At 41.7% G+C, this 15982-nt stretch overlaps 1 protein-coding gene across 17 annotated transcripts in view; it reads left to right on the top strand.

Annotated features, from left to right (window-relative positions):
• The window catches only part of PDLIM5 (PDZ and LIM domain 5), a 423776-nt gene that overhangs the window by 244306 nt on the left and 163488 nt on the right, over positions 1 to 15982 (top strand). For 14 of the 17 annotated variants that reach the window (XM_029597605.1, XM_029597592.1, XM_029597612.1 and 11 more), the window contains 2 exons: positions 4059 to 4178; positions 4910 to 5038. The exons of 2 other annotated variants lie outside the window; for them this stretch is intronic. In XM_029597605.1, the coding sequence (XP_029453465.1) occupies positions 4059 to 4178; positions 4910 to 5038 (249 nt within the window). The remainder of the gene's footprint in view (positions 1 to 4058; positions 4179 to 4909; positions 5039 to 15982) is intronic. One more of the 17 variants, XM_029597608.1, reaches the window with a different exon arrangement.

Genomic DNA, 15982 nt, shown 5'->3' with positions numbered 1-15982 from the left:
AAACCAAATGGGGAAACAGAACTGAGAAAAGGGTAAATTAATAGCTTGAAAAAAAACCCTAATTTTGCTGCTTTACGGTACATATTCACGAGCAACTACTGATACCATTATTCTTCCCTTCCATTGTCTGTTTATATAACGCACTTTTCCCTTGTGATGAATCGCCTTTCTGTTTGGTTGGTTGTCTGCCACAAGTGGTCTGCTGCCCAGTGTGACGTTAATGTGCAAAGAAGGTTTGACAGTTGTTGAGGTGTTAGTCGGATTCTTTGAAAAAAGTCGGGTTGGGTGAATGTAAGATTTAGGGGAATGAGACAGGATTTACAGAGCCTTTCATCTCTAGGTGACAGATTAAATCTGACTCAGATGAGTAGTGACCAAGATTCAATACTATCACATAGTGGACTATGTTTCAGTCAGATACCTTACTGTTCACATCACTTTTTTTTTTCTTTATTTATTACTTTTTCAAAATGTTTACAATAAACAAAACATTTAAGAAATCTCATAATGACTGAGTCCTTAATAAGAAACAGGAAAAAAAATTTTCAACCTAACATTAAACATTACAGTTCAGTCATTATTATACTTAAGGAAATTCAAGTGAGTCTCAAGACATTTGAACGGATTATAAAGAAAACATTAGTCAAGGAAAAATGCATTGTCAATACTCTTCTAATCATATAGGCCGATCATTTTCCTGCTAGGAGATCCCTAAGACCTACTGGCTCTGTGAATGTATAACTATTCCCATCTAACTTAACAGTGCACTTGCATGGATATTTTAAAATAAAATATCCACCTTTATCTATTACTTCTTTCCTATAAGATAGGAATTTCTTTCTGCTCACATCACTTTAAAAATAAAATGGATTTTTATAATGCTTTTCAACTTTACCCTATTGAAAATGGCCTCAGTCTCATCAAGTTCAGTTCATTAGGATAAGTTACAGGACCATAGGTGGCCATCACACCATGTTTGAAGCCGATTGGTTTACTCGAATAAAATGTATCATCATCTCTGGATAGATGAGCGGATTGAACCCACTGCATAGTGGCTTTTCAGACAATATTGAAAAGTACTTTAAAGAGGACACTTTGGCCTTCTTATTAGCAATCTCAGTGAGTAAAGACTGCCTAGGTTGGGCCGGCTCAGTGGCAGTGCTGCACATTGCCATGCAGAAGACCCAGGTTTGATTCCTGGGCCCAGCTACTGCTGCTGCTTAGGTCAGCCAGGAACAAGAATACTGCAGAGCACATGTCCCCACCCCGTAGAGGAGAGAGAATCTCGGCCATTGCTCAGGGGTGATGTCTATTATCTAGACTTGGGCCCCTGGACGTAGCTGAGGTCTGTGGCCCCTGACCTTGGACTGTCATTGCAATCGCTCATCTAAGTGGGGGATTGTAAATTAAGCTCTATGTAGGAGGACTGAGAAAGCTCCTCACACTATAGCCCAACAGAGGATGGTTCTGATTGATCCGGAAACCCAAAGGAACAGGATGAAAACTGTTGATCCAAAAAGGAAAAAAAAAAAAGGTTGCAGAAGTCTGGAAACTATATTATCCTTTCACGCTTCGAGGCGCTGCCTCGGATGCAGGATCGAACTACATTGACCAGACAATGCAGGAAAGCTTGTACTGACTCTGTCCAGGCTGTGTCTGTTGTGTGGATAAATAAGATAATTCCACTTCCACTGGTGTTAATCAAGCACCTTTCATAATCATTAGATTGCAGTCCATTACAATGACAGTTCTACTTTGACACAACTGTTGGAGAAATCTGTGAAGAATCATAAAACTTGGAAAGAAATGAAAAACTGCCTGATGTGCACTGCAGGGTGGAATACATTGTAGGAACTTTTGATTATATAGAAAAATCCAAAGAAAAGGATAATTGGCTCCAATATGAGATGAGCTTAAAATATTCATAGTACTTAAAAGGAAGGCTTGGGAGTTTTATACTGTCACAGATGAAGTTCACTGTGGAATGGATGAACTGGGGGAGCACTCTAACATTGTCATGAGAGGGTTAAGGATGGGAGTGGTTGGGTAGAAGTTTCTTCCTGGTGTATATAGCTGGTAGGGAGTAATGGCTTTGTGAAGGCAGAAGGGGAAAGAGGCATGGAAGGCCTTGCGGGTAGAGCTGAAAGACAGATCAAGAAGAAACCAGTAGGGATGTGCATTCGTTTGCGACGAAATAGGAAATAGAAAAGATATTTCCTATTTCGTCTCATTTTGGGAGGGTGATGAAACGATAAGAAAACCCACAAAATTTCATGTGGTTTTCTTATTGTATTTCGGGGGGGGGGGGGGGGGAGAAAGGGCACATTTAAAAAAAAAACAAAACCCACCCTAACCCTTCAAATTTAATTAATAGGAAGCCCCCCTCCCCCCAAGACTTACCAAAAGTCCCTGGTGGTCCAGCGTGGTCCCAGGAGCGATTTCCCCCTCTCGGGCCATCGGCATGGGCCATCCATTGTTCCTACCATGTGACAGGGGCCGGCCAATGGCACCGATAGCCCCTGTCACACAGTAAGGGCAAAGGGCCATCTGCGCCATTTAGATTAGTGGCAGCCGATGGCCTGAGAGGGGGAGATCGTTCCTGGGACCACGCTGGACCACCAGGGACATTCGGTAAGTCTTGGGGGGTCGGTTGTGGAAGTCTTGGGAGGTCGTGAGTGTGGGGGGTTGCAATTAATTAAATTTAAAGGGTTGGGGTGGGTTTGGGGGGGTTTTGTTTTGTTTTGGGTTTTTGTTTTTGTTTTTTACAAGCCCCGTTGTAATTTGGAGCGGGTTTTGGGGGGTAAATGAAATAAAATCGACCCGAACCACAGGAAACAAAATTTCCTGCTGCGGGCCAATAACGAAGGCCGAACCAAAAGGTTTGGCCGAATCACATCTCTAGAATCCAGAGCATTGTAAACTAGATGACAGTGGTGAGGAAGAGAGGGCAGTGGGTTGAAAAGTGAGCAGTGGTGGATGCCAAGGTACTGGAACAGGGGGTTCTCCTTATGTGCATTAATATTCACTGTAAAGGCACAAGTGGAAACGAAAGGTATGGGAGGAGTTATTTGTACTTCTGGGTAATATGGGAGGGGAATGGTGAGATAATGAATAGAAGAAAATGTAAGAGGCCAAATGGATAGAAAATGTGCCGTAAATGAGGTAGGGATAGATGAGTAAAGGAGAGGAAAAGGTGGGAAAACAGGTGGCAGGAAGGAGGAGAGGGGTAGAAAAGACTTGGTGGCCAAAAAATGGGGGTGAAGGGGAAAAAAGTTGAGAGGAGTGAGAAGTGAGGGAAAAGAAACTGGTGCTCCAGTAGACTACAGTGGAACTGCCCCAATGCTGCTAGGAGCTATGGTGATTTACTTGGCTCAGGGGTGGTGAGTGCAGATGGACTTCCTGTGGGGTCTCCTTCCACTTCCTGTCAGGAGTAAATCTCTCTAGATCATTTGAATAACTAACTGAACTTGAAATAAGCTATAGGCCAAATATCAGGAAATACACAGTTTAATTGATGCAGGAATTTAGCAGAATCCTTACTTGATCGTTAGAGCTGCGTAGCCCACAGACCAGAGTAAAAATATTGAAGGAAGTAGGTGTGGTAGCTTTTATTGAAGCCATGGGAACGATTAAGTTGATGGTACAAAGTTCCCCCTTATAAACAGAAAAAAAATATTCACTAAAACTATTTCTGCAGGTTGCATCACCTACAGTAGCAACACCATGCTCTAAATTTAATGTTCTGGAAAAAATATTTGGGTTTTTTTAATAATAGGACCTTGCACTGAGGTTTTCACTTACAGTTCATTGTCACAATACAGAATTAATCTTTTTGCCACAGTACTAAGAATACGTCACCACTCCCTGCCGTCCCATGCTGAACATATCACGACTGCCTTATTCAGAAGCTTTTTCTGGGAGCCTGATTCTTTTCACACTACTAACGTACCTGAGGCCCCATGGTCCACTTTGTAAAGGAGAATTTAATCTGTTGTTGATGTGTTTTTTTTTCTTCCTCTCATATTGCACCCGAATGCAAATAAACTGGTATTTGACAGCCTAGATTCTGCTCCGGTCAGCTTCCCTGGAGCAGAGCCACTGCTTCTCAGCTCTCCTCCTCCTCCACCTCCATCTAGACTGTCTGCTGGACTTGTGCTCTCAGCATCACCTCAAGAGAGGTAAATTACTTATTGCAGGTGCGTTGGCCGGCTACGGTATTACACAACAATATTTTAAAAAAGCAATCTCCCAAACCGTTCAGGAACATCAGTTCTGCATCGTAAAGACAGTTTCCCAATAATTCTGGATGTTAAAAGATACGGCACTTAAACAGTTCAGACATTTTCCATTTAGATGACATTTGCTTGAGTAAATTGGACAAATTGCTCTGTGTTCTTCAAAGAATGGTATTGCAGTGAGAGAGAGAGAGAGAGAGCTATATATATTCAGAATGCTAATATCCATTTTATTAACTCCATATGCCACTTTGTTTCAGATCTTCGTGTTCTGGCAGACTAGTAAATGGGGCTGAATATTCTTAACCACCAAAGTTCTAATGTGTGTAAACAAACGGTTCTTTTAGTCACACTTCACCTCTGAAAACGTTAATAAAATGTGAAAGAGCACATCTATTTCAGTGCTTTTATTATGGCAAGACACCAAGCTGAAATATTGAGACATACAACTCCCAGCTTCCTTTCTATAGTTGTGTAGATCTCGAGCTGGAAGGATTTTGCATCCTATATGAGGATTTAAGCACATTTTTATTTTTATGCTTTTAATAAGCAAGGTTAGTACATTGTGATTTTCAGATATGTTTGTATTACTGGTTCGTATAGGAGGTTTGCAGTTGTACATAAATATGTCATGTGGTGGTACTCACACGTCTGCTTTTTTTTTTCTACCACAGAAAACTACCTTTTGACAATCCTTTGGAAGCCCTGCCAAAGTGTGCCCCTCATCCACCAGCTATCATTCAGATCTTAAGCATCAGTAGCCAAACCGCTATGGTATCCAAAACAGCGAGCAGGCATGTTAGGTAGACTGCTCTTAAATCTATAAAGATCAAGTCAGTGGCCGTATTGCATGACTTGTAGTGGGGGAAATCATACCACATTTGTTCCATGATATTAGTCTGAGTAGTCAAAGCTGGAGAAAACCCTTCTAAAAAAGTGAAAACAAAAACTGTCCCAGAAATGGCGGTTTTGTTGACACTAGTCTAGCAGAGTAGACACTAGTCTAGCAGAGTAACATTTCTGTAGGTTCATTCTAGTTGGCCTTTTGAGTTGGTGGCAAAATTCCAGAAAGCAACATCTGGTCTCTTTTTTTTTTTCTATCCTGGATGGCTGCACTTAGGCTTGTTGCAGGGATAGTTCTCCTAAATCCAGATTTGAAGCAGAGACTATTCCTCCATTCAGGACTACTGAAAAAAAATTGATGGCTTTCCTGGGGTCGTAGACCTGAGTTTCCTTCGGAAGGCTTCGGGATCATAAAACTTATTCATATTTTGTGACCCTTGCAATGAAATTTCAAGTAGGCCTCTCCGCTGGAAGTTATTTTTGAAACGTATGTATTTAATATAGAATTTTACATATTAGTTGGAAAGAGATTCACCAGTTAGCCATTGTTTAAAAAAAAAATGCAGCAAATGTGAATATATATTTCCGCCATGATCTATAAGTTCTTGGCACAATTATTATATTCCTCTAATTGGAAATAAATGGCTAAATGTTCAGATTTTGTGTGCAACAAACAGATGACAGCTCTAGATAAAATCTGACAATGCAAGGTTTGAGCTCTCCTTGCAGTGACATTTTAGAATACATACAGTATCACTGTCAGTATGTATATTGCATGTAAATGCATGCAAATCAGATTAAAATGAACTAACAAGATTAAGACAGCTACAATAAAAGTTAGACGGATGGGTGACATGCATTTGGAATGTAGGTTCTGATGCATTTATTTGCAAAAGTATATTTACACAATATCCAAACAGGTCTGAATAACTTCAGAAGAGTTTATTTATTTATTTTAAAATGTTGAATGAAAATTAAATTTGAGACAAGTAGAAGTGGATGCTAACAAGTAGTTACGTGACCTTTATGTAAAAGGCTGTTGGTTGCTGCTGAGCTGCTATTTTTCAAAGAGTGTCATAGACCAGTAGTTCTCAACCTTTTTTCTGTCGGGACACACCTGATAGATAGTTTCCACATGCATGACACAATGAATACATGACAGTCACAAAGCTAACCTCATCCCCACCCCCGACCCTCAGTAATGGGTATAAAGCAAAACTAGAATATTCCCCGTACAACTCACCATACAAAAAAGATATTCTGGTGTTATCTCAATAACAGCAACACAAACTCCCTCTACTACCAGGCACAATAGCCCTACTTATAAAAAGAGAGCAGTTCATCACCAATCCATGGCCTATTGGGAAAACACAATAAATAAAATGAGGTATTTTATGTGCCTACGTGCTAGTTAAATATCTCACCTTGGTCATACACACAGGATCTACCTTCACCAAGTACAGAAAGACCACAAATTACAAATATGGAGACAAACTGGAATGGAAATGCAAAAAAGCCACTCTTCTTGCAGTACAAAACTGGAGAAATGGAGACAGAAATATAGCTCCTAACATAGTTCAAGGATCTGAATAAAGCACATAAACTAATCCACACAAAGTTATGCATTATGGCATGCACTGAAGAATCCTACCTTTAAAAAGGCACTATAAATATTTAAACCAGGTCCTAAACACCAATACACCTCCAATTAGGAAAACAGAAAAAGCCAAGTTGCTGTAGACCACTACACAGAAATAATTGTAAAATTATATGAATAAATGTTTCAAAACAGCTAATGAACAGAACAACATCTAACAATTAAAACTCTTAAATTATTTAAAATTCTTCAAACACCAATAAAATATTTCAGAACAGCAGACATATCACATAATACCCAATAATTAAAATGGCAGTCAATCAAGAAAAATAAACTTAAAAAGCCACCTTTACTTACCCTCTCCAGCAGTCCTTTCCCTTGGAAGCCACACTAGAAGCAGCAGTTGTTGCTAAAGCTGTCCTCATGGTCCTCTTCCTTAGGGACCACAACCTCTCTTCTCTCTCTCTCTCCCCCTCCCTCACTCACTCACTCACACACACACACACACACACACACACACACACACTCACCAGTTTCTGTCTCTCACACACCAATCATCTCCCCGATCAGTCTCTCTCTCTCTCACACACACATACCAGTCACCTCCCTGATCAGTCTTTCTCAATCACACAATGCTCTCTCTTACTTATGTGCAGGCTTTCAATCACACACGTGCTCTCTTTGTCTTACTTACAAACAGACTCAATCACACACAAAGTATCTTATTTCCAGGATCAAAATGTGATATTAGATTTGTTGTTACCTGACTGCCATCAAAACTCTATGCCACTGGAAGAAGAGACAGACTTGGACACCCTCAATTTATGAACGTACTAGAGATGGGCATAACCAGAATTCATGATCTGGAATCCATAAGTAGCCCCCTCCCCCAAACTTAGTCATGTGGGGTTTTTACCCTTTTTTAAAAATCTGTTCCGCTAATTATGATTAAAGTGAGGATCATGGATTAAACTAATGAAAATATTGTTGGCATGGTTTGAGAGTTAAACCCTTTCAAAAAGCAAAGATCTTATCTATGAAAATAGTTAAAAAAAAAAAAAATATATATATATAGTGCACCCACCCATTCTTGGTCAATGTCTTGTAAGTCTGCCCAAATGTATTTATTTTAAAGTATTTCTATTCTGTTTATAACAAAATGTACTAAACAGATTATAATATACAGCATTTGTTATCAGTACAAAATACATTAAGCAATTAAATATAACATTGATACAAAATAATAAAACCAAAATGTATAAAAGTACATTTAAGATGGCGCCGGCCATCCATTGCTCCTATCATGTGACAGGGCCAGCCAATGGCACTGATAGCCCCTGTCACATGGTAAGGGAAAAGGGCCACGGCGCCATTTTGTTTACTGGCAGTCGACGGCCCGAGAGCGGGAGATCGCTCCCGGGATCCCCACTGGCCCACCAGGTACTTTAGGAAAGCTTTTGGGGGGGGGGGGGGTGTCTGGAAGGTGGTGGATTATAAATAATTAGATTTAATTTTACCTATAAATAATTAGATTTAAAGGGTCAGGGTGGGTTGGGGTTTTTTTTTCAGCTTGGGACAGCCAAAAACAAAAACTGTCCAGACCGCGGGAAACGGAATTTCCCGCAGGTCCACGATCCCGAAACCGGAACCGATTCCGGCACCCAATTCACATCTCTAGTCTTTTGTAGTAGTAGCAGATCCAGAAGCAGAGTTGGGTTGAACTCCCTGACAAGAGCATATTCCAAAAAGATTGGATATTTTTCAAGCACTATAGCTGGTTTCCTGTGCCACATTGTTCAGATTTTACACCTGTCCATAAGAAATGTCATACTCATTGAGATCAAAGGTCCTTGAAGCCCAGCATCTCCTCTCAGCTATCCCTTCTCCAGGCTGAAGAGCCCTAACCAGTATAGCCTTTTCTCATTGATGAATCGTTCCATCACCTTTATCATTTTGGTCACCCTTCTCTGTACCTCTTCTAGTTCCACTGTATCTTTTTTGAAAAGGGGCATCCAGAACTGCACACAGTGCTGAATATGCAGTCCCATCATGCATCGATACAGAAAATTATAATATATTCCATTTTATTTTTCATTCTTTTTCTTATACTACCTAATATTCTATTTGCTTTTTGTCCTCTGCCGCCCACTGAGCTGGGGATTTCCAAGATCCCTTGCCTGGATGGTGATAACTAATACATAACCCAGCATCATGTACCTAAATTTTGGATTGTTCTTCCCTGTATGCATCAGTTTGCACTTGTCCATGTTACATTTTACTTGCCTTTTAGTCAAGGGGGTCTCAAGCCAGTCCTCCATTGTATTCAAATCTGTTCAGTGCATATTCATTGTGGATACCCTGAAAATCTGATGGGCTAGGCGTGTACCAAGGACTGGGTTGAGAATCACTGATTTAGATGACCACTCCCCCAGTCTTGCACGGTCCTCTTGCAGTTCCTCAGTCAGCTTATGATTTAACTAATTTTGTATCCTCACAAAAGCAACTTATTGCTAAACAGAAGGCTATTAGGGTAAAAGATGAATCATCTTCTGCAGTAAAAGGAAAGTGTTCTGTTCTGGTGTTCTCTTTTTCCCCCCTCTGGCATTAATGGTGAGCTTTCTAATGCTCTGTCTTATTCCAGGAGCTAGCATTTCTTTCCAGTATAAGCTACATTGTTACTATCATCAAAATAATTACTTTCCATCAAAAATATTATAGATTGCTTTTGCTTTATTTATTTAGGTGTTTTATATGCCATAAACAATGGTTTACAAAATCAGCGTTTAAATTCTGGGTCAACACTCCCATTCTTATTCTAGTTCCAAGCAGTAGTAAATACTTATTCTAGGTCCTATTCACACACATTCTAGTTCAACATAACAGCAAATACATATTCTGGGTCAACACATCAACATTAGGTACAGGTTAACTAGGGTGATATGATGATGGTTTGTAATCCATAATTTCCATTTCATTATTCTTCACTTGAAACTCCGTATTTTGTCTTGTTATACTTTATGTTGCTCAGTACTAGAGATGTGAATTGGAACAGGAATCGGTTCCGAATCACATCGTGAAATTTTTTTCGTGCAGTCCGATCATTTTTTTTTTTTATCGGCTGTGCCCGAGCCGATAAACAAAAAACCCACCCAGACCCTTTAAAACAGATCCCTTAGCTTACCCCCCCCCCCCACCCAAACTTTTTAAAAGTACCTGGTGGTCCAGTGGGGGACCCGGGAGCAATCTCCCGCTCTCGGGCCATCAGCTGCCACTAACAAAAATGGCGTCGATGGCCCTTTGCCGTTACCATGTGACAGGGTATCCATGCCATTGGCCGTCCCCCTGTCATATGGTAGGAGCACTGGTTGGCCCGGGCCATTTTTAAAGATGGCGCCGGTCATCCAGAAAAACGATTCACATCCCTACTCAGTACTTATTGCTCAATATACTCACATGATCTGGTTCTGACAATGATGTTATTGGCATATTGTTGTTTTACGGTAGATCATATGCATTTCTAAAGAGCCATGTTTTCAGTTCACGTTTGAAACTCTTTTTTTCTGTTGTCAGATGTAGTGACTCTGGAAGAGAGTTCCACAATTTGGGCCTGCCATGGAAAACATTTGGTCTCTTAATTGTGTTAACTCCGTGTTCTAGGCACTTTTAGAAGTCCTTTGTTTTGCGATCTGAGGGCTCTCTGCAGTGTGTATGATTGAAGTGTCACTCCTATTGAGCACGTGTTAATATTGTTGATGATATTAAAAATTTGAGTTAATACTTTGTAATGAATTCTGGATTGTACAGGGAGCCAGTACAGGGCTATCAGCAAGGGAGTGATGTGGCCAAATTTCATTGTCCTTAGTAAGAATCTAGCTGAGGCATTTTGTAGTAGCTGTAGTGGTTTTAATAGTCCTGAAGGTAGTCATTGTAATAGCGAGTTGCAGTAATATATGTGCGAAAATATTAGCATTTGTAAAATGGTGCAGAAATCTTGTATTGTTAGTAGAGATGTGCATCGTTTTTTTGATGGATGAAAATATCATATGATATTTTCTAATCCGTCATGTATCGAGGGTCCCCAAAAATGATAGGAAAACCCCACGAAATTTTCATGTGGTTTTCTTATCGTTTTGGGGGGAGAGAAAGGGCACACAGAAAACAAAACCCCAAACCCACCCTGACCCTTTAGATCTAATTATTTACAATCCCCCCCCGACCCACCCCCCCAAAACTTTCCTAAAGTGCCTGTTGGTCCAGCGGGGGTCCTGGGAGTGATCTCCCGCTCTCGGGCCGTCGGCTGCCACTAATCAAAATGGCGTCGAAGGCCCTTTGCCCTTACCATGTGACAGAGGCTATCAGTGCCATTGGCCGGCATCTATCACATGATAGGAGCAATGGATGGCCCATGCCATTTTTTAAGATGGCGCCGGCCATCCATTGCTCCTACCATGTGACAGGGGTCGGCCAGTGGCACCGATAGCCCCTGTCACATGGTAAGGGCTAAGGGCCACCGGTGCCATTTTGTTTACTGGCAGCCGACGACCCGAGCAGAAGATCGCTCCCGGGACCCCTGCTGAACCACCAGGTACTTTAGGAAAGTTTGGGGGGGGGCGGTCGGGATGGTGGGGATTGTAAATAATTAGATTTAAAGGGTCGGGGTGGGGTTGTTTTTTTTTTGGCTCGGGACAGCCGTAAAACAAAACCGACCGGACCGCGGGAAATGGAATTTCCCGCGGGTCCACGATATCAGAACCGATTCCGGCACCCGATTCACATCTCTAATTGTTAGTAGTGGTTTCAGCCAATGTAATATTCTCAGCTTGGTGTATCCTGTTTTAATTAATTTGTTTATATGATTTTTCATTGTAAAGTTCTCATTGATCAGTATTCCTAGGTCCCATACTTGATCAGAAGATATAATGTTAAAAAAAATCCCTAAGTTTGGCGGTTTGATTATCGTGGAATTTCTCCTTAACCACACAGTTTCAGGGGTTTTTGTGTTTGTTAGTTTCGACTGAGAGATTTTTTATGGTATTGCCTTCATATATGTTGACAGTCAATGTAGTTTTTTCCTGTATCTTGCATTTATATGCCCGTTCCCTAGGTGCATCTTATCTTTCTGTGGTGGGATCTTGCTTCAGAATAGGTTCTAACTACCCTGGCATGTTGCTGTAATTTTGGCAGTTTTTTGATAACTAGCCTCAGAGGGCTTTTGCAGAACGCCTGTGGAGAGAGAGACTGTGATCTGTTGTCTGAAGAAGGTAGCAGTGATGCTATTACAGGATGGAGTAGTCTGACATTGACTTTACGTTCCCAGTGTAACTGCATGTCTCATCTTTCACCATGTTTTTATTTATCTATTTAATTTAAAATCTTGTATTCCACAGCTTCCAAAAAGCTGCTTCCAAAAAGCAAAACAATTAGCACAATAAAAACATATAAAACAAAATTAAACAATTCTAAATGCTTTTTCAAAATACATAGCCTTTATCTGCCGTCTGAATTTTCTTTTATCCCTTTCTCCTCTTAACTGATCTGGGAGCCTGTTCCACAATGCTGGAGTAATGAAAGAAAAGCCTCTGACCCTGGTTTGGTCATATTTATGACTAGAGAACAATCAGAGAAACAGTGGTCTAATAAGTAATACTCAAGTGCTGAGGTCTGTTCCTCTTTATAAAAAATGTTTTTTCTATAGCAACGTATAAGATAAAAAAACAGTAGTGCAATATCTCTTATACATTGTTAACATATTATATGCACTAGTCATTTTTTTTATATTGTTCATATTTATAATATTGCGAATTCAGGAGTTGCTGCAAGCCAGCTCCTAAGGAGCACAGTGTTCTTTTTGGAATATACCACTGAAATCTTATTTTTAAGGAACAGGAATATTTTGAGTACATTAAATTATGAACAGTCACCAGCATCCAGAACTTTGATCTGCTTTTCCCAGGTAACCAATGAAGGTCCCTCAATGCTGGTGTAATGTGCTCATGGTGAGGTAAACCAAGCAGTAATCTTGCAGTCGTAATCAGTAGTAATTGTAGCACTCTGTTAAATTTGTCTGGTAGGCCAATCCACAATGTGCTGCAATAATCTAAATTCCCCAACACTAGGGACTGTAATACCATTTGAAACAAATCAGTCAGAAGGTACAATTTTAAAGATCTCAATATATTCAACTTATAAAAGGCCATTTTTTGCCAGTTGGGCAATCTGTGGCTTAAATGTTAACTGGGAATTTAATAGGATTCCTAGACTACGAATTTGCATCAAGATTGGGAGCTGGTCATCATCAAAATTAACATAAAACCAGACCATTCTCAGACAGCCAAGTTTTAATATGCATCAAGTAATCACTCTATAGTGGCCTTCTTGGCACTTCGTGAGGTCGATCGCTAGTGGATAAAAAGCTACACATCATCCGCATATTAAAAATATACGACCCCCAAGATTGTAACAACTGCTCTACAGGGATCAGATAAAAATTAAACAATGCGGATGATAACGCAGAGCCCTGCGGTACCGCCTAACTTTCAAACTCTCCATGTTGCATATATTATGGCAGGATATGCATGTTTACACTGCTTGCCTATGCCAGACAGTGATTGTTTGGTGGTGGTGTTTTGTAGACTCATTTATCATATTTTGTAGCAGTGGATGCTCCATTTGTAGTTTTCGTTATTCCTTGGAGCTGCTGCAAATTAACTAACACATCTACAGCATTTGCTGATTCACTTCAACTCCTGCCTTGCCTCAACTCCATGTCAGTGGGCAAAACTCAGCTCAGTGTGTGACAGCGGTCAAAAAAGTATTTTGTTTTGATGTTGCCAAGATATTATTAGTATGATTGCTGTAGGTAGTTTTCCTATCATGTTGTCTGTGTCAAATTAGGATAAAAAAAAAAGAAGTAAAAGACTGCAAGAAAGTTTATTTCAGTTTAGAAATAGGGATTCTTTGGCCCCAGGGAAAAATTATGCAAGTAAAATATTGTAAACACTGTGGGGCTTGTGCTTGAAAGTGCCGAATTTAAGCAGCAGGCAACGTGTTACATTTGGAGGCTCATAGGACTGCCTCAGGAGCTGCCGCACTTGCCCCAGCAGCTGCCTGATGCTGCCGGAGGCCTTTCATTGTGGCAGAACACCGCCGCCACTGCCACTCTCTACTGATGCTGCCATTCCGGCCAGGCTGCCGCTTGACCTTAGGCGCTCATGTGCACATATAATATAGGCCCCGTGGCGGGAAGTAGTGAGTGGTATCACCCAATGATGGTAAAGCAAATTCCCTACAGCACTACCTCACCTCAGCAACAGGTCTCCTGCTTAGTAGCTATGCATATTGCTCCTCCATTCCTGTTTCTTCCTGAGTTCCTGGTGGTTCTTGTGCTCCACCCTTGCCTTGGCCTTCTGTCTCATCCAGTGTCTCATGTGTGTCTTTGTCTGTCCTTGGCCTGATCTCCTGGGCCTGACCTCTCGCATTGGACCTGACTACACTTGCCTGCCACTTGAACCTGACCTCTTGCATTGAACCTTGTCTATGCTTGTCTGATGCCTGCCCCAACCATTGGTCTGTTCCTGATCTCTCAAGTCTGCTGCCTGTCCTGACCCTGGCATGCCTTGGACTCTTGCTCAGTCTACGACCCTAGGGATCCACCTGCCAGCCGCCAGAACTGAAGGGCTCAACCTGTGGGATAGGCGAAGCTCCAGTCTGTCCTGCATCACCTTCACCAGCTGTCAGCGTAGGCCTCGAACATAGGAAATTGCCATTCTGGGTCAGACCAAGGTTCCATCAAGTCCAGCATCCTGTTTCCAACAGTGGCCAATCCAGGCTTACAAGTACGTGGCAAGTACCCAAACACTAAGTAGATCTCATGCTAGCAATAGCAGTGGCTATTCCTCAAGTCAACCAAATCAATAGTAGTCAATGGACCTCTCCTCCAAGAATATATCCAAACCTTTTTTAAATCCAGCTACACTAATTACACTATCCACATCCACTGGCATCACATTCCAGAGCTTAATTATGTGCTGACCAAAAAAGAATTTTCTCCGATTAGTTTTAAATGTGCTACTTGCTAACTTCATGGAGTGCCCCCTAGACCTTCTATTATCCGAAAGAGTAAATAACCGATTCACATCTACCTCTCATTATTTTAAAGACCTCTATCATATTCTCCCTCAGCTGTCTCTTCTCCAAGCTGAACAGCCCTAACCTCTTTAGAATTTTCCTCAGAGAGGAGCTGTTCCATCCCCTTTATCATTTTGGTTGCCCTTCTCTGTGCATTCTCCAGTGCAGCTATTAGAGATGTGATTCGGCCGAACCTTTTGGTTCGGCCTTCGTTATCGGCCCGCCGCGAGAAATCATTTTTTGTCGGCTGTCCCGAACCGAAAAAAACCCAAAACACCCCAACCCTTCAGATTAAATTAATTACAATCCCCAACCCTCCCTCCCCCCCCCCCCGCCCCCGCCAAAACTTGCCTAAAGTCCTTGGTGGTCCAGCAGGGGTCCCGGAAGCGATCTCCCACTCTTGGGACATTGGCTGCCAGTAAACAAAATGGCGCCAATGGCCCTTTGCCCTTACCATGTGACTGGGGCTATCAGTGCCATTGGCCGGCCTTTGTCATATGGTAGGAGCAATGGAAGGCCGGCACACAATTCTGGTTGCCACATCTCAAAAAAGATATAGCTGCTAGGGATGTGCATTCGTTTGCGATGAAATAGGAAATATAGACGATATTTCCTATTTCGTTACGGTTCAGGGGGGTCCCCGAAATGTTAGGAAAACCCACAAAATCTTAAAAAATGGTGCGGGCCATCCATTGCTCCTACCATGTGACAGGGGCCGTCCAATGGCACTGATAGCCCCTGTCACATGGTAAGGGCAAAGGGCCATCGGTGCCATTTTGATGTGGCAGCTGATGGCCCGAGAGGGGGAGATCACTCCCGGGACCCCTGCTGGACCACCATGGACTTTAGACAAGTTTTGGGAGGGTCGGGATGATTCTTTACTTATAGGCAAATGGACTATGTTTGCTTTTATTGGAACCACTGTTGGGATGCCCTTACTCTCCTGTTTCATTAGTATCCTTCAAAGATACATTCCTCCAAACCATGCACTGCTGAGTGACTGTCGGCTTTCCCCCTTGTTCTAGTTTAAAAGTTATCTCCTTTTTAAAAGTTGGCGCCAGCAGCCTGGTTCCACACTGTTCAATGTGGAGCCCATCCTTTTGGAAATGTCTCCCCCTTCCCCAAAAGTTTCCCCAGTTCGTTACAAAACTGCACGAGGAACAGGGAGCACTTCAGAGAA

This window comes from Rhinatrema bivittatum, chromosome 1 (assembly GCF_901001135.1).
Source record: "Rhinatrema bivittatum chromosome 1, aRhiBiv1.1, whole genome shotgun sequence".
Taxonomy (NCBI): Eukaryota; Metazoa; Chordata; class Amphibia; order Gymnophiona; family Rhinatrematidae; genus Rhinatrema; species Rhinatrema bivittatum.
The sequence above is the reverse complement of the archived record's forward strand: the minus strand, read 5'-3'. Positions and strand labels throughout refer to the sequence as shown.